Here is a 26,701-nt window from a genome sequence, read left to right on the forward strand (position 1 = left end):
AGCTTCTCTCCCAGAGGAATTTGATGACAGTAACAGCGAAAAATCACCCCCTCTGGACCCCCATATCCCAACCTGATGTGCGTGCTGCCTTCAGGAGAGTGGATTCAAGGAAGCATCTGGCCCCGATGGAGTACCTGGCTGACCAACTTACCAAAGTATTCACAGATATCTTCAATATCTCACTTCAGTAAGGTGTGGTACATACCCATTTCAAACAGGTGTCCCAAGAAGAGTGTAGTAACCTGTCTTATTGACTATTGACCAGTAGCACTTAGATCAACAGTGAAGAAGTGCTTTGAAAGCCTGGTGATGAAGCAGATCAGCTCCTGTCTAAGTAGTGACATGGATTAAATCGAGTTCGCCTAATGTAGTAATAGGTCTACGGCAAATGCCATCTCACTGGCTCTACACAAAGCCCTGAACACCTGGATTACAAAGACACATACATCAGGATGCTCTTTATCAACTACAGTTCAGCATTTAACACCATCATCCCCTCAAAACTGATCAGCAAACTCTAAGACCTGAGAGTTAACACCCCACTGTGGAAATGGATCATGGATTTCTTCACGTCCAGAATCAGTGAAGATTGGAAAGACCTTCTCCTCCACAATCTCCATCAGGACCGGACCACCACAGGGCTGTGTTCTTAGCCCCTGCTCTACTCACTTTACACCTATGACTGTGTAGTTTGGTATGACAATAATACCATCTACAAATTTGCCAACGATACCACGGTTGGTTGTATGAAGGAAGGAATGATTCAGTGTATAGGAGGGAGATTGAAAACCTGGCTTAATGATGCACAACAACTTCACCAAAACTAAGGATTGTTGACTTTAGGAAAGGAAAGCCAGAGGTTTGCAATTGTGTGATCATTGGGGGATCAGAGGTGGAGAGGGTGAGCAAATTTGAATTATTGGGAGTCACTATCTCGGAGGACCTTTCCTGGTTCCAACACTCTAAAGGCATCATAAAGAAACCTCATCAGTGCCTCTATTTCCTTAGGAGTTTGTAGAGGTTTAGTATAACAGAAACCCTGGCAAATTTCTACAGAAGTGTGGTAGAAAGTGTGCTGACCGGCTGCATCACCGTCTGGTATGGGAACATTGATATCCCTTACCATAAAAGCCTTCCAAAGGTTAGTGGACACAGCCCAGGACATCACAGGCAAAACCCTCCCCAATATTGAATACATCTACAGGGAACGCTGCCTGCCATCAGAAGGGAGCAGGAATCATCAAAGACCCTCAACACCCAGCACACGCTCTGTTCTCGCTGCTGCCATCTGGAAAAATGTATCGGAGCCACGAGACTCGCACCACAAGGTTCAGGAACAGCTGCTACTCCTCCTCCATCAGTCTCCTCAACAACAAACTCAATCAGGGATTTATTTAAGGACTCTTACTTTTGTTCTTTCAGTATTGCACAGTCAGTTTGTTTACATTTGTTATTTGTTTACATGTTCCCGCTGTTACGGAGTCCAGAACCCAGCAGCAATAGATATGCACCACAACACAGGGTTACCTAAACAAAAGTTGTTTTTAATTATATTTGAACAAGAAAACAGAATTAAACTTTAACATGTTACTTAACCTACCTAACTACTTAATTTCACCCCCCCCCCCCTCTCTAATACTAAGCGCAGGTGTGTGTAATGTATATTTAAGATTAGAAAAGTTATTTGGATCACAGACCAATCTCACTGGTGGTAGGCAATTCTTGTATTAACCATCCATTTACGGAGCGGAAACAGGCCATGTTGGCCTTTCGAGTCCGCACCGGTTCACTGATTTTGTGCGCCCTCTTCAGGCATTGGTCCCGGTAGATCTTCATTCAATAACGATGGGCGAATTCAATGCAGGTGGAATCAGTCGTAGAAATGTTTGTGATGTTGGAGGACAAACTGTCAGGGACAAGCCATGGCTGTCAGGTCTCTGGAATAAAGCCTGGCCTTGTGGTCAAGATGAGAAGGGAGGGTGGGAAGAGGAAGGATGTGTTGAGAGGAGATGACAGTGAGGTGGGGGAAGGATGGAGTTAAGAGGTTCTGTGGAAAGAGAGGGTCCCAGGTGGTTTGTTCCCAAGTGGATGAATAAACCACCTGGGATGACCCATGACATGGATAGGAATGATGCTGAGGTCCTGCTAAGATTTCATGGAGCTCGCAGTGAATTTTGTGCACAGAAGTTGGCATGAACAAAGTTCACCAGTATTTGGGCTTAACAGGGAAATGGTTACCACTCAGGAGGGTTCTTGATGGTTTTCAGAGAGAGAGATTCCTTTTCCAGGACATCCACAACTGATTCCTTCTCAATCAGTCTTGCTGACGAAACTTGCCCCCTTTAGGGTTCTTCAGATGATCCTCTTTCTTTCAGGTCACCTTTCAGATCATCTGTCTTCTCCTTTGACCAGACAGCCTTCCAAAGTTTGCAGTTTTGTCCTTCTGGAAATAATTTCTGTGACTCCTCTCTCTGTTTCACACCCTCCCTCTCTGAGAGCAAAACAGTTCTCCTCTGCCTGCAAAGATCACAGGCTCTCCCAGGCAAGCTGCTGTCAACACTTTGTTGCCTCTTACAAAAAGCATCATCCTGCAAATATTCTGTCTTTTAAAATGTGTGTGTGTGCAAACTGCTCTAACAATTCCTCCCAAACCACCTCTAAATACTCTGTCACAACGCTGTGTACCGTTTGTTTTTGCACTACTAATTGGAGGTAATTCTGCCGTGCCCGAGTTCTTTGTGATGTCATGTATGTACTCTGACAATAAATCTGAAATCAATCTTCACACTCCCCGCACCAATCCCAGTGAATATGGAACCTCAACCTCCTCAGGAAATGTTGGTACTGCTGCACCATCCTGACTCGTGAGGAGGTGTTGTGGGTCCATGATAGGTCATCCATACCAAGGAACTTTGTGCTCTCCACAACAGAGCTATTAGTAAGTAATGGGGAGCAGTCAACCTTCATCCTCCTGAAGGCCACTGTCATCACCTTTGGATGAAGCAGTGTCATTCAGCACTTGAATGTCCAGCTGCGACACCGTTTCTCAGTTCTCCATTAAAGATTTGGCTGACAAACTGACGAGTGCAGGGACTTGTGGAAGGTGGTTGGATTTACCTCTGTGCTGCCCTGATGATGTCCTTGCACCTTCCAGTTTAGAGCAGCACCTAAAGGATCTTCACAAAACTGCAGACAGTGGTGGCATGCTTGTTCGGGATTTGAAAACAAAATCCCTTCTTTTGAGTCCAAGTATTGAATGCAGTGCATCAGGTCATTCACAATATTGTACAGATTAGCACATGCCTTAGTTAATAAAATAGTTCTTCAACTTCTTCACTAAAACTTGGACCGGAACCACTTCCTCCATCTTGTTTCCCTCTTTTTCCAGTTCTGGTGAAGGGTCCTAGAACCAAAGCATCAACTGTTTCTCTTTGCACAGAATGCTGCCTAATCGACAGAGATTTTCAAGCATTTTCTGTTCTATTTTATGATTTGAAGTGCTTGGTACTTTTGAAATGTAACAATGCCAGCAGGTCCATTAATGTACACTGTACACAATGTAGATTTAATCAGGTATCTGTCTTAATGATGGAGAGCAGACTGACCCCAGCTTTTCTTTAAGCTAGCGGCAGAGAATCTTTTACCTATTCCGGAGTTAAATTACACTATATATTCACTCATCTACTCCATAAAATTTCACCCTAGAATTTATACTCACGTCCTTGAGGAGACTTTGTTTTTCTACGCAGAGCAGACCGTATTACTGTTAGTTATGTTAAAGAAGCTGACGGTGGTTTATTTTAAAATCCTGCAACTGCGGGGTCTGTGCCCAAGATGATGGCACCTGTGGTGGCAATGGCCACAAGGGGCTGAAGACTCCAGGGAAGCAGAGGACTGGTGCAGGGCACCAGGAAACAGAGAGACCAATCCTCCATTTGAGAAGGAAAAACCGAGGTGACCGTGGCGACAGACCAGTAAGGGACTCAGTGTAGAACACACAGGCTACAGGCTGTTGGTGAGTGGTCAAAGGACTCGCACCAGGCTGTGGCCTGCTCGAGACTGGCTTGAGAGTGGCTGATGGGGTACCCGGTATCGGAATGATGCGAGAGGATGCCAGGGGCATTGAAAGCTTCCTGATCATTTTGGAGGTTTGGATTTGGAGTTCGAGTTGTCGATGGTTTGGACTGAAGCCTGTGTGGTTGCAGAGGCAGTGAGACCACTGGAGATGAATCTGAAAGGGACCCCTATTGCTTCTTTTTCTCTGACTCTAAGGAGCACTGGGCAATTTCTGTTGATGAATCTTTATCTGCCTTACGGCAGACGAAAGTCAATTTCATGTAATACTACATTTGTTCTATGACAAATAAAATTCATTTGTTTTTGAATCTAATCTCTATCCATTCAGCTCTGGTTCATGACAGTGAAGTAACTTCATTTGCTGGATTTAACTGCACCCTCAATAAAAATGTATTGAAGCACTGACTGACTAATCCCACTTGTTGATGCCTAATTCATGCCCTTGGTGTTTGGTGGAGACTAGACTTTGGGAAAGGAGGAGATCATAGCACAGGTGACACGTTTACTTCGAGCAATTGACTCATGGCTCCAAGTAATGTGGAGAAAATCTGGAGGCTTCAGGGACGTGATCATGGTTGGCTAAGGATGTTGGATAATGTATTAGCAGTTTGATTCTGATTGCAGTGGTGTCTATCTTATGCTAAATCGTTCAGGGACAATGTATGCAGATTTTTTAAATTAAGCTTTATTTTATTTGTTTGTTTAATTATCAATGGTTGTTCAAAGAACCCCAAACAATAATGGTAGCTGTAATGGCTGTAGTATTGTGTGGTCGCGTACTTGCATGGGCCTAGAATAGACCCGGTTGCCGCTGGTGATGTAATGTGCATGCTCGAGCCAGTCGTCGCTGATGATTCTTCTGGGGCAACGTGGGAGAAATGTAACGCATGTGCGGGGTCTAGGGAGAAGGAGGTGGTTGCAAAGAGAATAATAAAATGGCTACACCATTTTTTGTACTCAAGAACAGGTGAGTGTCCTCTTTCATCTGACAGTCACTACAGTATAAACCAAGAAGTTGGGGGTTCATGTAAGAAGGATCATGCAATGATCATTGGTGGATGGGTGTCAACAAGAATGGGGCAAACCAAATAGGCAGTAAAATAGTCTTGGGAATAAATTCATAGTGGTTTTGTCAATCAGTATATTGAGCAATTCAGCAAGGGGACCAGCTATTTAAAAGTAGCAGTGAGAAATGATTCACGATAAATCTGAAGGGGGTCTTTAGGGAACAATGGTCATAATATAGAAGAATTCTTTCACGAATATTAAAGGTAATTTAGTTCATGCTGAAACCAGGACCTTAAATTTGAATGAGCAAGCTCGGAAGGTGTGCAACACAAGCTGGGTATGAAGCATTGGTAGATGAGAAACTAGGTTGAAAGGTGTGACAGTAAATAAAAAAGCTAACATTGAAAGGATGATTACCTTCAAACAATGCATTACATGTCCATTTGTCAAATAAACCCAGTGGAACCAAAAGTAACCCAGGTTTTGCTATTGATAAGTTAAAGATGGTATTAGGTCAAAGAAACTGATTTATGATGCCAAAAAATAAATCTGAAGATTGGGAAAATGTCAGACTTCAACAAAGGAGGTCAGGGCCACCTTGGCAGGTCACTTCACCAATTTTTGAAGACATTGATACATACCAAAACATTTCCATGACCATGGGAAAGTGAAATAGGACTAATTATGTCATTAGATTATGATTCCAGGCAAATTTCCAATGAGTGAATCACAGCTAACATTGTGGAACGTGACAGGCAAACTGTCCAAATATCCTTTGGTAATAGCACAGTAGCTTCAAATAATGCTCAAGGAAGTATGTAACTGCTTCAAACTCAATATGCTATTTATTCAGGTGTGTAGCGAAAATCTTCTATTAGATGTGCAACTCAAGAAGGACGGCACAGTTCATGCAGCAGACAGCCTAGCGCTATTTTAGCACCACCGACCAGGGTTTGAATCCCACACAGACTGTAAGGAGTTTGAACATTCTCCCTGTGTCTGTGTGGGTTTACCTGCGGGCGCTCCAGTTTCCCCCATCCTCCAAAATATACAGGGTTCGTCGGTTAATTGGGATATTTGGGCAGCACACACTCTTGGACCAGAAGGGCCTGTTACTGTGCTGTACATCTATATTTAAATTAAATTAAAAATTAAAGCATGCTGCTCATCTGTATACCAATCTTTTCCTCATTTAAAGTCACACAGCATCTATAGGAAGTAGAGAGTAACCAACATTTTGAGCCAAGGTATGAGCGAAAAGCAGGCAGGCGCCTGAATGAAGAGGGGGAGGGCAGAAGGGACAGGGGTGGGTGTACAGAATAACAGGCAAGAGGTTCAGATCGATATGGTTGGGAGGGTGTCGCTGTGAAGATTGAGATTTTGACCTTTTGCCTCTGTGTTTGTATCTATTTAGGAGCCTCGGATGTACAGTGGTGGAGATGCTCACCGAGAAACCTCCCTGGGCAGAGTACGAAGCAATGGCTGCCATTTTCAAAATTGCCACTCAGCCGACAAACCCCCAGCTGCCTCCTCACATTTCTGATCACTGCAAGGACTTTCTGAAGAAAATATTTGTGGACGCCAAGCAAAGGCCAACAGCTGAGGAGCTGTTCAGAAACCCATTTGTCCAGATCATCCACTGATGAGGAAATTGGAACTGGAGCTGGGATTTTACAAACCAATTTTCTATTTGTCATTATGCCTCGTGCTGTATTCAGTCATTATACTCAGTAGCACCAGTCATTGTGAGAGTGCCTGTAACCAGGATAGCAGTGTCGTCCTGTGGGTATGATGGTGAAGAGTAAAAGGACATCTACGGGGTTTTCGATGCATCTGTGGATGCCACTGATGGGCTGTTGAACAGCACTATGTTCCATGGGGTAATGGCTGGACGGAATGTTGGATCAGCTCAGTTAAACTTTGTGGTATCACATGAAGTTAGAGATTTTCACTGATCCTCAAAAGTGTGCAAGGTCCTTGTGTGTAGTGGAAGTCACGCTACTTCTCCAAGGAATATGTTGAAATTGTCTTGCAATGCTGCCCTTTCCACTCTTCGTCCACCTACTCCAGCTAGACAGAAGCTTCTATCAAGGGCAGTACTTTTGGTATCTTAATGAGATTTTGGCCTGAGAATTTCACCTTGCCTACTTCAGTCAAATTCAGGTGTCATCTGGAGGTGGTGTATTCTGTGTGTCTTTGTGTGGCATACATACACCTACACAAGTACCTACACTATACAAGCACCCGTGCATGTACATACATAATATATATACCAAAGCTGATTATTTTTGTTCTATTTTGCCCAAACTTGAATGTCCTCCTTGATCTGGTGAGATTTAGATCATGTTCAACCATTCTGTGGTTACCAAATATCTCATAACTAGGTGGAGCCTAGAGAGTTCAACACTTGTCAAATCCATTGTACTGTTAAATGTGTTTCCAGTCTCCATGTTGCAGGTGAGAGCGACAGTTCATTGTTGCACGTGTTAAAGGTGCTAATTCTCCACAGCTGAAAGAAATAGATTCACTCCACCATTTTCACCCTGTGCCTTCAGGTTATTCTGTTGAAAAATATATATAATTTATTGTCATTTCTTTCTGTTTTGATCAACCAGTGAACCCTTCAGTTCACCAAAGTGACAACACTGAAATTAATGTTCGAACTTGAGACTGTTGAATGACTCAGTGCAGCAGTAGAGCAGGTCAGCCAACTACACGTTGCTTTTTTATGTAACTGAATGACCACATTGGTATGTAGCTGACGGGGTTTTGGTGATTCTTTTATGCAGTTAGTGATGGGCAATTTAACTCTGTGCAATCAGTGTTGCAGGTTTATATTGAAGATTCCCATAGTTGACCTAAAGGCAGGACCTAAAATCACAGAAAGGGTCATTTTTTAAATTTTTATTTACCACAAGGTAGAAGCCGATTCCAACCATTTAAACTCATGTTGCCCAATTACACCCAAAATTAACCAACAATCCTGTACGTTTTGAAGGGTGGGAGGAAACTCGCGCAGACATGGGAGAATGTACAAACCCCTTACAGACACCACTGTCATAGCGTTGCACGTTGATTTCCAGATTCCAGATGTGCTTGTGATCTTCCACTATGTTAACAGTTATTTCCTAGTCCATACTCTTAGCCAAGACAGTTACAAGCCCTTAAGTATGCAAGAATATATTTAAAGATGCCCAGTAGTATTAAATTTAATTTTTTTTAAATTTAGACATGCAGCACCTGAACAGGCCCTTTCAGCCAATGAGCCTGTGCCACCCAATTACACCTGATTGACCTACAAATGGTGGAATGTTTTGAACAGTGGGAGGAAACTGGACCCCCCAGGGAAAACCTACACAGACACTGGGAGAATGTACAAACTCCTTATAGACAGCGCGGGATACGAACCTGTGGGTTCCAGTAACCTATTGCTGGCCCTGTTCCTGTGGCATTTGTGCTTTGTGAGTGAGTGACCTCTATTCCTAGCTTGCCCAAGTTGTCCTGATTTGATGCTAAAAACACATGTTTTTAGCTGAATGTTGCAGGGTAGGGGGAAATGTAATGATTACATCTCAGAGTTTTAGGCTTTCTCTGTTTGGTGTGGCAACTATATCATGGAACAAATCTAGTTCAATCTGAAACTGGCAGCCTCTCATTTTTTTGAACAGGGATCTATCTATCTGCGCATGCAGTTTCTGTTTATCTGAGGGAAGTTGGTCAGGACTCTACTTCTGTGAACTCCCTGATCAAGTAGCCAGAATTTTGATGGAATGAAGTCCCTTCTATACCCAGATTTGAGGACACCTTGTGTCAATTGTACAGCTTGACTTTAGGGGCTCCTCACATGCAATCTCTATGTATTTTTATGCTTAAGAGTCGAAGGTCTGATTACTTGCAAATAACTGATCTTCAAATCTCTGTAGCTCCACCTTTGCTCTGTAGTCTTCATGCTTAATGTTAGAAATCATCACCTGATCAGACTTTTAAAATGTATAGGAAGTTTTTCCCATAAATTCGGAGATAGACTGACTCCTTCAGACCAATTTTCTGGAGTTTAACTCCAATGCATAACGCCATAAAAATATCCATTTCTCCTTTGTAACCTTTTATTCCAAATTATTTCCTGAATGATTGTACCAGAGACATTGCCCATCACTGGAAACGGTTCTAAAATTGAGTTAAAGAACAGATGGACAGAGAACTCTCCCATTTTCAGAAAAAAAGCTATCGATTGCTATCAGGCTCTGTGACGATGCACTTTCTTGAATGTATTTTGTACTGAACTTATTTTTTACCTTTCTCTTTGCTGATGTAATTTATGCCTCTTTATACTTTCATTTTTTAATTTATGAGAGTTGCTATTTGGTGTTGTATATGATACATATATATAACTCAAGACTTGCATAAATCTGATGCAAATATGGTGCCTTTAAGAAAAAGCAGCTGGTTTTGCAGATATTGACAGGAGACTTTAAATATGTTCTGTGCTGCCCAGCGTATTGTGAAGTAATTTTCACCAAATTGGAAGAGAACCTGATTGTGGCAGTAGGACAATTTTCTGCGGTCTTGTACAGACAGTGTTAACTTTGCTTGTCACAGCAATAAGCACTTGCTATGAAAATCAGAAATAATACCTCTTGTGATATGAGAGTAGAAATTTTGAAATAGATAACAAGAATCTTAATTGAGAGATAAAAATATATTCTTTCACCCATTTAGGAAACAGATTAGTGTCAGATGATGTGCGGACTTTCAAATAAGTGTTGGTTGCAGCCAAAGCTTTCTTTGTTCACCTTGTCATTGAAATGTTTTGATTCCAGCAATCTTTCTGTCCATGTGACTGCACGCTCCGAGGTTTGTTTACTTCAGTAACTGTTCTGCTGTTTCACACCCATGCTGTATAATTTTCATTTTACCCTGACGCATATATTTCGCATCTTCCCAACTTCAAAAAAAAGTCCCTCGAAACCTATTCATAGGTACAATTAATATGGAAAATATCTGCCAAGTATCTTCCAAGTATCTTCAGCAATAGTAAAAGCACGACGCTGGAGAAACTCAGCAGGTCAAACAGTGGACTTTATAGAGCAAAGATAAAGATGCATCACCAATGTCTGGGCTTGAGCCCTTCATCAGGGTAGGAGCAAAATGAGGCAAGTGCATTTCCAGCATTTTTTTGCTATCATTTCAGATTTTTAACATCTGCATTTTACTTTTAAGTTTAATTTATTCCTGTCTCCTCAGATCGATTTAATTGGTAATGCTCTTGCTATTGAGACACAAGTTTTTGGGTTTGGGTCCAACTTCAGAGAATTGAGCAAACAAAACTCAGGAGATGCAGCGTTAAATGTATTGTTTGGGATGAAATGATGAAGATATTTTGTCAAATGGACAAAAATAATTTCCAGAGCATTGCTTCAAAGAGTTACCCATAGTATCTGGTCAATAATTCCCACCAATCGACACCAGTTCCCTCTGTCGCATTGATATTTTTGTGAGCTTAAGGTGTACAAATTGACTGCTACTGTCTGCTATGTTAAAACAGTGTCTGTACATCAGAAGGTGCGGCAGAGCAGTGAACTGGACGAGGGATGGTGGCCGTGCTTCACCAACATCTGTTCATCTGTCACCTATTTATTCCACCTCCAAACCCGCTGAAACCTACCAGGATATCTTGTATGACATCTAAATAGGTCCATAATTTAGAATCGTAACAGCTAAGTACTGAAGAAGCTGGAAGAAAGTGGCCCAATCTATCATAACAAGTTCCTTCTGTACTTTTCTGTAGAACAACGTCACCACTTCCATGCTCTTTTTTTTTAAAATGAACTTGAAATTTAGTCCATTGGGGATTTCAAAGAGTTTTTTTAACCTTGTACTATTCAACAGCTGTTGGCAGGGAAGGGGGAGTGATTTGTTTCTGGCACTTGTGGCACATAACCTGGTCTCCACAGAACATTGGTGTAAAGTCTCCAACCACGTGGGCATGGCAGGGAGCTCTCTGTCAGACTCAACAAAGCGCAGAAGGCTTGCAGTGCAGAGCCGCTCCTTTGCTTTTAAAATATGCCACATCATTTTTCATATTTTTAATGTGGAAATACATTTATACAGTTTAATTTTTTTCCACATATCTATTTTTCAGGATACTTGAATGTTTTGTTGAAAATAGAGACAGCCAAGATTGTTCTACTTTTCTTTAACCTTTTGGCACCAATTTCTCTCTGGCATAACTTCCACAGAAAACATCTGTGTTAAGTGAGACATTAGTTCAGCTGTCCAGGTCTTTCCTTCCTTTGAATTGTCAGAGCTACCTTTGAAGGGATTTGTTAAACTGGCAGACTTGTCAAACTGACGTGTTACATTTGGAACCTGCAGTTTATCATATCCATAAACTATATGAATGTTTGGAGTGATTATCAGCCAAACTCCCTGGATGACCATGATTGGGGGGGGGGGGGGGGGGGATGATATTTCAGAGGTGTCAGGTCATCTTTGGACTGGCTTAGATCAAACGTCACAGTTAGAGGAAATGTTGTAATTGCATTGGTCTGAAGTCCAGTGCAAGTATCTAGGGGTATGTGTAATCAGACCTTCCTTCCACGATCCCTAGTGCATACCATCTGATGACAGAAGTAGAAGGTTCACTGAAGCAATGTCAGGTGCTTTTGAGCATCTGCATCGATAACTCATCTCCACTTTGTCCTTCATCTGGTGTTGGATAGTTGCTCAGTGCAACATTTGATTATGTATTGCTGAAGTCAGAGAAGAGAATCTGTTGAGCCATTTTACTGATGTACCTTCTCTGGATGAAGTGGCGCATTGCACTGGAGCAGAGATCCGGTGCCCACAGGTCCTTGGGGTCAAGGCCAGTGGGAATGGGATGAGCAGGATCAGGGCATTTCCACATGAATGTAGGGGTGGTGAGGTGGGCAATGCCAACATTTATCTTCCTTACATGACTAGCCAGTGTCTTGCAGAATGGTGGATGGGACATTAAAATTGCCCTCACGTGACCTGTGAATCAAATCTGCCATCCTCCTGAAAAATTCAGGCATTCACTTTGCAAACTAAATAGCCGTAATATATGGCAAGTTGCAAATGTAAGAAGAAATCATGAGCCTTCAAAAGCTGACCTCTGATTAAATGTGTGAATTACTCTGTCAACATATTAATACCAAAAGTGCCCTGGTGTTTCTCAAGAGCTGACTGACACAGATGGTCCTGCTGTTGGTGCCCAAATATAGAATCACAAAGCCAAAGATATTATTGCATTGATGAGCCTGAACTGTTCTGAATCACGTGCTGCAAATCCTCTCCTGACTTCATCCCTGACTGTGCACTTAGAGGGGAAGAGGCTCTTTGCACACCTGCCTGTAGGTTGCTCACTGGAGATGGGGAAGAGTCATCGTTCCATTTTCTCCTTTGTACCCATTGGGGAAAAAGTTCTCTGCCTCCAGAGGTGTGTTTCAACATGACTGCAAATCTTTAATAACCCAAGTGTGAACCATCCTCTGAAGTTGAAACGTGTAAATCTGCGAACAGAGCACATGGATGTTCTTGCTCAGCAGACTTATTTCTAACACGTCGTTGGGTGACAGAATCCCACACACTCCTCTCTAAATCTGCCTCTGTTTGGGAAGGGAGCAGTGCCCCTGGAATACAGTGTTAGAGGTATGGACATGTTTCAGCAAACTCTTAAGTTGTGTCATACCCCACTTGAGGAAAGTTGCTCCACGATGTACTCTATTCAAACCTCTTGCACTCTTGCTCACAGAAATGAACACTGATAGATATCTATTTAATACTATTCACAAAGGGTTTTTTTTTTAATGAGTATTGTTTGTCAGAGAGAGAACCTTCACATATTGCCAACTCCCAGGCTGGAGAAAGATTGCCATAGTTTGACACTTTGGTGTATATAATTATAAATTTTGTTTGCAATATATGCTTGTACAGTTCTATATATTTGTACACAATGCAGTTTTTTTACTGCAGCTTTTACATGTTAGACTCTCGGTCTCCAAACGGCTGATGGAATCATTCAGAAATTGGTTTGTTTGGCAAGTGTCCGCTTCCATTGAGATGGGTAATTTCTCACTGTTTGATTAGCAAAAAAATTTGGAAACAAAATTGGAATTGTGTTTTTCGTCCAATGGGGTTATTACTAAAGCTTTAGAGAGGACTGAGCAATAATAGCGGGAATGCTTCACGGTTGTCAGCTTGCTGCAGTATTTAGAGTATATATCATACATTATACCTCCACTTTGTATCCACCCATCTTGAACCTTGCGATTCACTGTTGGCTGAGCTGGAAGGACCAGTGCTGTCTGCAAACCCAGACAAGCAGGCAGTAGTTTGATGGTGAGTCATTGATTCAGCGTGTGTCTGGATTTCTCTCTGCACAGCGGACATCATGTGCTGATGTTCTGGATTATTTGTAGGAATGTTTCCTCATTCCATCTTTAGCACAGGAATGCTTTTCAGTGACATCTGCACCCCAATGAGGAAATGTACAGATGAAAACCTGTCCAGAATGTCACTGTTGGAAGGAAAAAGACATACAATCCATTATTGGATTCCGATCACAAGTTTAAAATGGGGCTTAATGAGTAAAAATGGGACCAAGCAAGGGTGGGGGTCAGGGCCAACTTGTGGTTGTGCAGCAATTGAAATCGACTTTGCAAAGCCTCCTGTATTTGGATTTCCCCTCAACTCTTTCCAACCTGCAGTGAGAATTGGGGGAGAGAGGTTGGCAGAGAACCCTCAATGCCACCCTGTGGAACATGATGCCGTAAATGCATCAGTGGAAGTCGATCTGTAGGTATGCACTTTGTCGAAGGGAGCTTGGCCTCGTGCTGGTCTCACTGAGGGTGCATCTCCCCTTTTGGACTTTCCTAAAGTGCGCTGCAAACCAAGAGATTTCAAATTCCATTTCCAAAAGAAACCGTGACTGCAAATGATTATATTGCAGATGGCCATAAAGAGGAGCGTTTTATAGGCTCTGCAGTTTTAAACCAAGATCAGGATTGTTATGCTGCAATTAAATAGAAATAAATGCTAGAAAAGTAAAGTTTAGAAAAAACAATGCCAGACCCTTGCAAAAGTCAATCAGAGTCTGAAGAGGAGCCTCTGTTGGAACGAGGGTTCGTTCCCATGTCAATTTGCACCCTTTTTTAATGCCAAAACACCATAAACCACTAACACTGAAAACACAACGGCAGACAGATCAGCAAGTTTCCATCCAAGGAAGACTGAGTGAGTAGAGAGAGTGATCAAAACTTCTTGGGGAATGCCTCGTTTTGAAAGTTTGAGGTATTTTTTAAGTGTGACCCACATTACAGCAAATGTGTGTTTGATACCTTTTCTTAAGAAGTGCTTTCTGGATACTAATATATGCACTACATGTACTAATGCAGTTTATTTTGATAAGCTCTTGCATTCAGCATTTAAAATGACTGTATAAATTGAACAGTATTCTGTATTGGTGTAATATATTTTTTAATGTTTTATTCCCTGATTGCAGTATTTTATACATTTGTTTATTGATGCTTGTATGTAGCATTGTTTTTAAAAGTTTTACAAATATAGAAAAAAAATCTTGCTGTAACTGATTGGTTTGTTATTTGCTCATTGGATTTCTGCCTTTTGGTCCTTCTTGGGATTGATCATTTGCACCATCCTCCCCTTGGTTTGACCCTTGGCAGACTAAGCTTTAGGTCCGGTTCTAACCCGTCGCACAGTACCTATCATACTCAGCAGTGAAGATGATGGTGAAATTTTACAACAAAGCTGTTCAAAATTCCACCTCCACAATCAGAATTTATTGTCATGAACATGTCAAGAAATTCATTGTTTTGTGGCCTTGTCACAGGGCAAACATATAAACCACCTTACAAAACAAACAAAAAAGTGCAAGGAAAAGACCAAGTAAGGCAGTGTCTGGAGTTCATTGTCCGTCAGGATTCTGATGGTAGTGGGGAAGAAGCTGTCCTTGTGCCGCTGAGTGCTCGTCTTCAGGCTCCTGAACCTTTTTCCCGATGGTAGTAGAATGAAGAGGGCCTGGACTGGGTGGTGGGGGTTCTTGACGATAGAGGCTGCTTTCTTAAGACACTGCATCTTGTAGATGACCTCAATGGAGTGAAGTCTGGTGCCTGTGTTTTCACAGGCTGAGTTAACAACCCTCTGGAGTTTATTGTCCTGAGCATTGGCACCTCTATACCAGTGATGTAACCAACCAGAATGTCTCTTAATTGGTGGATGCCATTTATCAATGTTCAGCTAAGCTTGGTGGGAAAGGGTGTGCAACTGCAGAGGTTCCTTGGAGTTTTCTGTCTGGCCCTTCCAATGTAAAATTCTCTAGGTGCCTCATCATGCAGTTCTGGTAAGGTTAATACTGAACAACCACCCCACCAGATCTTGCAGCTTCGGTGCAACTGATAATTTCACTGGATATCCAATCCTGAAAATGTGGGTTGATGCCCCAATTTTATGAATGAATCTTTCCATTCTGAATCTGCTTTCTTACCCTGCACAGCATTCAGTTAAATGCTAATCGGCATACTTATTAACTTTGTGTCATAAGATCTGGCAGCTCCAATCAAAATAACCTTCCTTGCATTCAGAATTCACATGTCTAATTTGATTTACTAGATGCTTTAATTTTCATATTATAAACAATATATCCTAAAGAGAACAGAATGGTAAGTGGTTCAGTGATGAAGATGGAGTCTGTCAGAAATTCTGGCTGATCATCTCCGAGCTTGGACGCTATACTGAGTCTTGATAAAGGGTTCTGTGGATGCTGTTTGACCAGGTGAGTACCCCCAATACGTCCACCCTCTCCGCTACCATCAAACCCCATTCATTCTCTTTACTGTCAAGTTTATTGTCATCTGTACCAATACATCTTGACGAAACAGCGATCTTTGGTCCTCGGTGCAAAACATGAAGAGACACAACCAGACATAATACATATACAGTCAAACAAATCATATGCAGGACAAGTATTTCATCTATACAAATAAATATTGGTTCACTAAAATGAGTCTCAGAGGGTCAGTGTGAGCAGTTCCTTTGGTCTTTCAGCATTCTCACTGCCCGTGAGAAGAAGCTGTTCCTCAGCCTGGTGATATCCTGAGGGGGGGGGGGGGGGGGGTCTCTGCCAACTGCACCATAGTTCCTACTCTGTCGCAGGTGAAGTGGGGAGGTTGAGAGATTACTTCTTTGGAGACATCAAATTCTTGGAGGGTAACTGTGAGGAGAATGTTTCCCAGGCAGAGGAGTTTAACATCAGGGGGTCACAATTCAAACAGAATTGATGGGCCCACTGAGAAAGGAAAAGGCTCCCAGCACTTGAATCTGATAGGGTAACAATAGTGGTATAATGAAAGCTGGTAGGAGAAAGGTGAAGAACAGATGAGACCAAAGGGAGAGAGGTACCCTGTAAGATGGAACCACACGCTCTGTTCTCGCTGCTGCCACTCCTCCACCACACTCAGAGTCTAATTTAAGAACCTCTTACTTGGCTCATTATGATTACTGAAAAAAACATATATTTCTGTTTTTGCAGTCAGATTAGATTTCTTTCTTTTGTTTACATTTTTCTTTGAGTACAGTTTACAGTTAATTAGAAATTTTGCCTGGCCCACAGAAAAAGGGATCTAGGTAATACATGATATCATGTGTTACTCTGGCAATAAATCTGAATGCTGAGGTGAGTTCACTTGCAAGAAGGGAGTGGAGATTTAGAACACAGAAAAGCAAAGTACAGGCCCTTCAGCCCTCAATGTTATGCCGACCTATATCAACCTGCCCAAAGAAAACTAAACCCTCCCTACCTTGAACCCTCCATTTTACTTACATGACTTGCCAATGTCTTGCAGAATGGGGAATGAGACATTTTACTTCTCTCCATGTGTTTGTCTAAGAGTGTCCAATGCCTCCACCACCATCCCTGACAAAAATATTCCAGGCACCCACAACTCTGCATAAAAAATTACCCCTGATGTCTCCCCTAAACTTCCCTCTTCACTCTGTACAGATGTCCTCTGCTGTTTGTGGCTTCTACCCTAGGAACTGGCTGTCCACCTTCTCTATGCCTCTCAGAATCTTATAGACATCTAAATTAAATTTAGACATATAGACAATTAAACCCAATTAACCCACAACCCCTGGTACATTTTGAATGGTAGGAGGAAACCCACACAGGCACAGGGAGAACGTACAAACTCTACAGACAGTGTGGGATTTGAACCCTGGTCCCAATCACAGGTACTGTAATAGTGTTGGACTAACTGAGCCACCTCTGTTTAGTCTCCTCTCAACCTTATTCATTCCACAGAGGAAAATCCCAGCTCTGCAAACCTTGCCTCATAAGACTTACTTTCCATCCAGGTAACATCCTGATAAATCTCCTCTGCACCCTTTCCATAGCTTCCACATCCTTCTTGTAATGAGGTGACCAGAACTGAACATACTACTTAAAGTAAAAACACACCAAAATGTTGGAGAATCTTAGTCTTTTCAGCATCTGTAGGAGCAAAGATATATTGCCAATGGGCCTGAGCCCTTCAAGAAATAAGCAGAAGGAAAAACAGGAAATCTCAGAATAGAGATGGTGCTGGCTGGGAGAGGAATCCAGACCAATAAAAGGTATTAATTGGATAGGATAAGGGGAGAGATGAGAATTGATTATGTCTTTGTGAAAGGATACCAGGAAAAGGGAGAGACCGAACTGGGGGAAGAAGTGGGGGCGAGGGAAACTGGAGAAGTTGATGTCAATGCCATCTGGGTGGAGGGGCCTGGATGGAAGATGAAGTGTTGTTCCTTCAATTTATAAGTAGTCTCAATCTGGCAACAAGGGAATGGGTTGGAAAACTGAAATGGGTGGCCACTGGAAGATCCATACTATTGTGGCAGAGTCAGATCCAAGTGTGGTCTCATCAGAAATTTATAGAGTTGCAACAATCCCTCTCAACTCCTGAACTCAATCCCACTATTAATGAAGCCCTACATCCCATTGGCCTTCTTAACTATCATCCTGTGCAATGACCTTGAGATGTATAGATTTGGTCTCCAAAGTCCCTCTGTTCCTCTTGTACTCAGCCTTCTGATTTGTCCTTGAAGAATACATCACCTCACACTTATCCAGATTGAACTTCATCTACCACTTCTCCACCCAACTCTGCATCCTGTCTATATCCTGTGGTGCTCTCACCAGAGGTTTGTAGAGTAGCAACATGACATCTGGACTCTTGTACTGATTTGTTACCTGTAATTGGAAAGTACAGCATTGCAATCCGGTGGGGAGAAGGGGGCCCAGGCCTGAGGAGGTAATGGCTAGGGAAGGCCCAGCAGGAGGTGGGGACTGCTTGAATCACTTGGACTGGGATGAGGGTGGTAGGTTGAGGAGATGAGGGGGATAGGTTGAGGGGAAGGGGATGGAATGAGGTGGTGGATTGAGCGGGATGAGGAGAGGGTGTGAATGTGGGGATGGGATGAGGGGTGGGGCGAGAGGGATGTGGGGGTGGGATGATGGGGATGGGTTGAGGTGAGGGGTGGGTGTGAATGTGCGGATGGGATGAGGGGGTGAGGGGTGGAGGTGAAGAGAACACACGAGTTGGACCTTGACAGACGGGGTTGGACGGGCCAAGCGGCCGCGCGGCTCGTCGATGGAGGGAATGACGTAGACGACACTGACGTTGACGTCGCGTCATCATCAGGAGGCGGGGCCTGAAGGCAGAGCTTCGCGGAGCACGCGTCAGGTAAGCGGGTGCGCGGGGCCTGGTGGTGAACCCCGGTCTGGCCTTTGCTCCCCGCTCCCATGGTCCCGTCCCCGTGGACGGAGGGACCGGGACCAACTCTCCCTGTGGAGGGAGAGCCTTCCTTGGGGTGGCGGGCGATCCCTCCCTCATGGAGCACAGCAGTCCCTTCGGCCCGCCTCGGGTCTGCTGGCCCGGTCTGCCCTCTGCTCCTCTAACCGATGCCTGTTGTCCCCGCGTCTGCCCCTTCAGCTGCCCCTCGGGACCCTGTTCAATCTTCCCCTGTGCCATGTAGATGTAGTAACACTAAGCTGGAGAAACTCAGCAGGTCAAGCAGTGTGTAGCAAAGATGAGGATCCCTGACCATTGAGCCCCTCATCAGGGTATGAGCAGTAAAAACACTAAGCTGGAGAAACTCAGCAGGTCAAGCAGTATACTTTATGTAGCAAAGATAAAGATCCCTGTTTAAAGTGAGTGGAGGAAAGTTTCGCGGAGACGGTAGGTGCCTGGAATTCATTGCCGGGGTGGTGGTGGATGCTGGTACAATGGGCACATTTAAAAGAGCCTTTAACAGACACATTGATGGAAGAAAATAGTTAAATCATTGTGGAGTAGGTTTGCAGAGGTCAGCACAACATGGTGGGCTGAAAGACCTATACTGCGCTGTAATGTTCTATACCAGCAGATTTCAAACTGCCCCCCTAAACCCACATACCATAGGTGCTTTGGGATTAGTAAGGGATTGCTTCAGGTGGTATGTGAGTAGAAAGAAAAAGTTTGAAAACCACTGTTTAAATCGTACCTCATTGACTCGTTATGTGCATGGTTCCATGACTCCAAAGGAAATGGGCCAATGACAATTTTTCTTAAGCAAAATATTTCAGTAACAATTGGGTCTAGAGCATCCCACCTTAAGCAATCCCTTACTCTTCACAGAGCACTGATGTGTTCTACAGCGTGAGGAATATACAGCAAAGTTGTTGACGAAGATGAGATAAATGTTATCCCACGCTCCAAATGTTGGGGGGGGGGGGGGGGGGGGGGGAGAACAGAAGATTTTAAACTGAAACTGTGACGATCTTGAATTGCTGAAGCTCATTCACAGTGAAACAAAGGAGAGGCCAAAAATGGCAGAGGGATATTTTGAAGAGTAGAAGGAATCAGAAAACTGGGATAAGTATGTTGAAAGATTCAAATTGCCTTGGAGGAAAAAGACATACAGAGGGCAATTTAAGAAAACAGACAACATTTCTAAGCAAGGTGGGAAGCAGAACATATAGCCTGATAAAATCACTCGTGGCGCCCACAGGCTCAGATTCTATGTCATATACTGCTTTGTGTCCCCTAGTGGGAGGAAATCTGTCCCCAAGACCAATAGTGACGGCAGAAAGATACCAGTTTTGGACTAGAAAGCAGAAACCAGGCAAAAGTGTGAACCAATATAGGGCTGAATTGCATAGGTTATTGAAAACCTGTGAGTTTGGAATATTCTTAAATGAAGCCTTAAAGACATGCTGATCATCGATTTGGCTGACCACAATGTTCAACAATGATTACTGAGTAAAAGACGATTAGACATTGACATTGCACATGAAATAGCACTGAATTTGGAAACAGCCAACCACAACCAGGGTATTATACAAGGAGAGTAGCGGGAATTCAGATAAAGAAAATGGAACGCTGTGGGAAAAGTCATCACAGTCCGGATAACTGTGTTTTCAAAAAAGCCAAATGTTACCTGTGCGACAAAGAGGGGCCCATGAAGTCCAGATGCCCAAAGAAAAGGAACAATAAGCAAAAAGAGGATCACCCCAAGAAGGGAATCAGAAGTTGAGAAATAAAATATACAAGGTGAGGAACCTCAAGGAAGAAGAGGAAGGTTTCGACAAAAGTCTGAGCAACGATTGAAGTGGCTCTGAAGAGGACAAGGCAATGGAAGTATGTTAATAATGTGACAAAACTGTATTTCGGAAATCTTCATTCCCATTAGCAATGGTGAATATAACAGGGAATAGAGCTGGGACCAGCCATGCAGCTGGGAGGAAACATACCTTGAAGAAAGGCTCAAGCCTGAAACGTCAGTTATGAAATTTTACTATATAAAGGACACTGTTTGACCTGCTGAGTTTCTCCATCATTGTGTTTTTACTTTATCCACAATGTCTACAGATTTTTGAGTTTTACTAGGGCAGCCTGGAGGTGCCCCGTGTAGGTGGTCAGTGAGGAAGAGGAGATATTAGTCTGTACTGATTGGGGCCTGACAATGAGGAAGATGGGATCCAGTCTCAAACTGAGGAGCAGAGTCCCAGATCCCTGAGTTTGATTATTAGTTTTGCTGGTCTGGTGATGTTAAATGCCAAGCTGTAGTCAGTGTACAGCCTGAAGAAGGTGGTTCTTGTGGTTCAGGTGCTCTAACACAGAGTTGAGGCTAGCACGGTGACATAAACTGTTGACATATTGTGACAATAAGCCAATTGAATGAAGAAATTGGCAAGTCACTTGGCCCCTGGAGGTTACTCCACAATTTTCTCTGCATTCCTACTACCCACAGTAACCTTTCACCATCATGATACCCAGCTGCTTTGAAACTGTTCAAAGACTGTTTCCACCCTCAGGAAGAGTATTGCAAAGACTTGTGACCGCGAGAGAAGAAATTTCATTTTATCTGTATTAACGAGCTGATTCTTCATCTTTATGCAATGACCCCGATTCTAGATTGTTGTACAAGAAGAAATGCGTCCTCTTCATCTACCCATCATAATCCCTTAAGAGCCTGTCATTTTCATTTATTTCTCTTCTAAAATTCTTTTTTTTATATATATTTTTCACACCATAAATCACATTAGCCATGATATACACTATTTCTTTTTCACACATATACAGTGACTTTTTCTCCCCCCCCCCTCCTCCCAAGCCACCCCCCCACCCCCCCCCCCCCCTCATCCATTTTAGGTATACAATCTAGGTTGCATTAAGCCAGTCAGACAATGTTGTCATTCAACAAAATTGCACCAGAAATTCTACTGAGTCCATTCTTTTCTTTCCTTCTCCTTCCATCAACTTAGGTAATGTTTGTCCCCGGTAGGTTTTCGCTATTGTATTTAATGTAAGGCTCCTATACTTGTTCAAATATTTCAATATTATTTCTTAACCTATATGTTATTTTTTCTAATGGAATACATTTATTCATTTAAATTTAGTAGTTTCTTCCTTTTTAATTTGGTTATGTATTCCATTAATATTTAAAGACATATAGTTCAGCGTAGCCCTTTTATATTTTGTTTATCTTCTCTTTCCGTTTTTCCATCATTACCTTTCCTCCTTTTCCATTTCTGTTTTCTTATTTTCATCTCTTTATAAGACAACATTTCTACAACATCCAACATTTTCCTTATTCTCCTATTTCTATCTTATTTATCCCCAATCTCCCCTTCACCTCCTGAGTTGTCCTTTATCCCTTGTCAGACAACCACATCTCCCCTCTCCATTTGGATTTGCGAATCCACTCGCAAGCGTCAACTGATTTTGCAGTGACCGCTATTTCCCCCCACCCCGCCTCCCCCAGAAAAGATTTCACTTTTCATATGTCACAAAGGTCACTCTTTTAATTCCCTCCTTATTCTCTCTATTCCATTACCTTCCCTTATTAATTCTTGTCTATACTATCTATATTTTCCTCTAAGTACAGATACATTCATGTATGCTCATTGTCTCTATTCACTCTTATACCTCTTTACCCGCATACATATCAATCGTGATCATTTTTACTCTCATTACCCGTCTTCATCCCTCAGTCTATTTTTGTCTTTACCCACATACATATCAATCGTGATCATTTTTACTCTCATTACCCGTCTTCCTCCCTCAGTCTATTTTTGTAATTGTTCTGCAAATTTTCGTGCTTCTTCTGGATTCGAGAATAGTCTGTTTTGTTGTCCTGGAATAAATATTTTCAATACCGCTGGATGCTTTAGTATAAATTTATACCCTTTCTTCCATAAAATCGCCTTTGCTGTATTGAACTCTTTTCTCTTCTTTAGGAGTTCAAAACTTATATCTGGATAAATGAAGATTTTTTGCCCTTTATACTCCAGTGGTTTGTTGCCCTCTCTTACTTTTTCCATTGTCTTCTCCAGTACCTTTTCTCTTGTAGTATATCTTAGGAATTTTACTACAATAGATCTTGGTTTTTGTTGTGGTTGTGGTTTAGAGGCCAATACTCTATGTGCCCTTTCTATTTCCATTTCTTGCTGTAGTTCTGGACATCCTAGGGTCTTAGGGATCCACTCTTTTATAAACTCCCTCATATTCTTGCCTTCTTCATCTTCCTTAAGGCCCACTATCTTTATGTTATTTCTTCTGTTATGGTTTTCCATTGTATCTATTTTTTGAGCTAGTAGTTCTTGTGTCTCTTTAGTTTTTTTATTAGATTTCTCCAATTTCTTTTTTAAGTCTTCTACCTCCATTTCTGCTGCTACTGCCCGCTCTTCCATCTTGTCCATTTTCTTTCCCATTTCTGTTAAGGTCATCTCCATTTTATTTATTTTCTCTTCTGTGTTGTTTATTCTTTTTCTTAAATCCTTAAATTCCTGTGTTTGCCATTCTTTAAATGACTCCATGTATCCTTTAATAAGAGAAAGTATATCCTTTACCTTGCCTTTCTTTTCTTCTTCTATTTCACTGTACTCTTCCTCTTCCTCTTCTTCTTCCTCTGGGTTGGCCATCTGTTGTTTCTTTGTTGCCCTTTCCTCCTCTTCTTTCTTGTTTCTATGGTCTTCTGTGGTCTCTTCTTGCTGCAGGTGTTCTGCAGCTGTCTTGCCGGCTGTGGAGGTCGACTCCCCAGCTGGTCCCCCCTCCCGTCGGTGTGTTTTTTTTCATTCGCATCGCGCATGCGCGGTTGCGCACTTTTACTCGGCTCTGCGAGCCATTTTTGTAGTCCATTATTTACCGACCTGAGGGAGCGGGTTTCTCTCTCCGCAGCGGGCCTCTTCGGACAGGTAAGGCCTTCACCTTTTTCCTCCTTTGTCTTCTCTTCCTCTCTTCTTACCGTTGCTTTCGATTTTTCTTTTTTTGTCGCCATCTTCTTTCCACCTTTATACTCACTTTTCTGTAACTTTTATTTCTGTGCCTTTGTGTTTTCCTTTGTTTTTCCCGACTTTTCTGGAGAGGGCTGGAGTTCACCGTCCGGCCACTACTCCATCACGTGACTCCCTCCTAAAATTCTTGATGCTATTGCAGCTTGATAAACATTCTCTGAACTGTTTCCAATTCATGTCCATCCATAAATAAGAAGAGCACCATGATACATAGTACCAATGTCCTATGTAATCAAAGCATAATCTCCTTACTTTGTATTCAATTTTATCTTCAACATTATCTTTCCTAATTACTTGTTTTACCTGCATGCACTTTTACGAATCATGAACCAGGGCACCAGTTTCCTCTGCATCTCAGCTCTACAATCATCGACCATTTAAAGAACTTTAGTCTTGTGCTATGTGGATAGCTCCATATTTTCCCATTCGTTAGATTTTTCTGACTCTTAAACCCTTGTAGCCTTGCATTCTCTTCATAACTTACTTTCTCACCTATCTTTATAATCATCAAATTTACCAACTATGTCTTGAATGCCATAATTCAAGGACATGTGGAAAAATAAGGCCTCAACACTGATCCCTCTCATCCAACTAATAAAGGACTTTATGGTTTCCCCTCAGTTAGCCAATTATCTATCCACATTAATGAACTTTCTGTAATGTGGTGTCTAAGATTCATAGTCATCATCCACAGGCACATTATTTCTTCAAATCTTCAAAGATTGATCAATATGACTTCCACAAACCATATTAGCTTAGATTTCCTTGAAATTTCTATAATCTTCCCAATAATGTGTTTAGCTACCTGGTCCTTAATTTTCAAATGGAATGGAATCCTGGTATATTTTGGGAGATTAAAAACAAGGTCAAGTGCCACACATTTTGTTACCCTCAAAAATTTGATGGATCTGGTGTTTTGGGAAGAAGAATTGTTTGTGGATTTTATTTATTGATTGAGTGTGATTCACAAGCTTTTCTGTGTAATATTAATTCACAAAGAATTAGAGATAAAAGTTTTGTTGCCTTGGGCAATTCCTCTTTGCACTACAGGGAATGCTGTAGTTCAGGATCATGTTTGTGTCAGTGTCTCCCTGCACGAGCAACATGTCTTGTCTTGCTGGCCACCCAATTCAATCCCACATCCATTACCAGCCCATCAGCCCACTTGGCCCCTTCATAACCATGAATATTTGTCTTACTTGAATATGCCACCCATTCTGGAAATCAATGAAAAAAAACCCTGCAGATTATAGATTTGAAATAGAAACAGTCTGGATCAAGCGCAAGTGCAGAGGGAGGAATAGAATTAATATCTACGGTTGGAGATTCTTTGTCAGTTCTGATCATAGAAATGAGAGTTTGATGGAGTGAGTTGGAACTTTAATGCCATTGTGGACTGGCTGCTGTGTGAAGTTTGGGGCATGTCGACTCCTGTTAGGGGCAGTGAAGTGGGGGCACATTGTGGACTGGCTGCTGTGTGAAGTTTGGGGCATGTCGGCTCCTGTTAGGGGCAGTGAAGTGGGGCCACATTGTGGACTGGCTGCTGAGTGGTTTGGGGCATGTCGGCTCCTGTTAGGGGCAGTGAAGTGGGGTCACAATGTGGACTGGCTGCTGTGTGAAGTTTGGGGCATGTCGGCTCCTGTTAGGGGCAGTGAAGTGGGGCCACATTGTGGCCCCATATGCTGGTTGATAGTGGAAAAGTCTTTCAAGTACTGCAGTGGATTCAACATAAGCATCAGATTGAATCACAGTCTCAAGCAGAATCTCTTGCCTCTCATTGTGGGATGTAGTGAACTGCCTGTGCCAGATTAAGTTGACCTTTGGGCATTTTGCTAACTTCTCAGTGTGGAACCTGCTAATTGATGATAAGTGAGAACTTAGAAATACAGTATAATTTGTTGCAAAAGACTTAATGATGCTTTTTTGCAAATTTTAACTGATTGATGAGATGGTGGATATCGTGGATTGCCTTTTCAAAATGCCTTGCAAAATTCAAGTGGTCACCTTTATTGTTCCTACCATGTTCGTACAGTGAAGAGAAGATCGCGATCTCCAGGACCACGGATCATATTTACATAATTATAAGTTAGAATAGGTTAAGCGCATTAAAATATTAAGACCTATACAGTAAAAGTCCACGATCAACTATCCAGGAATTCAGGAGCCTGATGGCTTGGGGGCAAAATCTGTTGCCCAATCTGGACATAAGGACCTGAGTGCTGCAGTACCTCCTACCAGATGGCAGAAGGGAGAACAGTTTACATGAAGGGTGTGTGAAGTCCTGCATTGAGTGTAGTAGATGTCCTTCCTGGCAGGAAGAGAGCCTCCAGTGATCTTTTCCGATGATATAATTCTCCATGATGTTGATGCTGGAGCTTGTGGGATTGGATCAAGGCCCAGTTAATGATCAGTGCAAGACACAGGCATGCTGGAGAAACTCAGCAGGTCACACAGAATCCATACCAAGAAAAGGGTAACCAACATTTTGGGCAGATGTGACCTGCTGAGTTTCTCCAGCACGTCTGTGTATTGCACCAGACCAGCTGATCTGTCATTCATCTGAAGACTTGTTTAATGGGTTAATGGACAGAATGCGTTAGTCATTTTTTCATTGACGAGTGAGGGTCAGTGTGTGGCCCAAGTTAAACAAGCAAAATTCATGCGTTAATGCTGAAACTCTGTAGTTTATGCATGTTCATGGAGGATAGATAACTGAAGTGGAAAACTTCAAAGCACTCTTACTGTGAAGACAGGAGTGGG

The 26,701-nt window shown here is 42.4% G+C and overlaps 2 protein-coding genes across 6 annotated transcripts in view; both read left to right on the forward strand.

The window, feature by feature from the left end:
- map3k3 (mitogen-activated protein kinase kinase kinase 3) overlaps positions 1 to 9,182 on the forward strand; it is a 136,580-nt gene extending 127,398 nt beyond the window's left edge. For all 3 annotated transcript variants that reach the window (XM_069905159.1, XM_069905161.1, XM_069905160.1), the window contains one exon: positions 6,500 to 9,182. In XM_069905159.1, coding sequence (XP_069761260.1) covers positions 6,500 to 6,728 — 229 coding nt within the window. In that variant the 3' untranslated portion in view covers positions 6,729 to 9,182. The remainder of the gene's footprint in view (positions 1 to 6,499) is intronic.
- Positions 9,183 to 18,788: 9,606 nt separating this feature from the next.
- ccdc47 (coiled-coil domain containing 47) overlaps positions 18,789 to 26,701 on the forward strand; it is a 53,637-nt gene continuing 45,724 nt past the window's right edge. For all 3 annotated transcript variants that reach the window (XM_069905162.1, XM_069905163.1, XM_069905164.1), the window contains exon 1: positions 18,789 to 18,848. The gene's annotated coding sequence lies outside the window, so the exon portion shown is untranslated. The remainder of the gene's footprint in view (positions 18,849 to 26,701) is intronic.

Source organism: Narcine bancroftii, chromosome 12 (genome assembly GCF_036971445.1).
Source record: "Narcine bancroftii isolate sNarBan1 chromosome 12, sNarBan1.hap1, whole genome shotgun sequence".
Taxonomy (NCBI): domain Eukaryota; kingdom Metazoa; phylum Chordata; class Chondrichthyes; order Torpediniformes; family Narcinidae; genus Narcine; species Narcine bancroftii.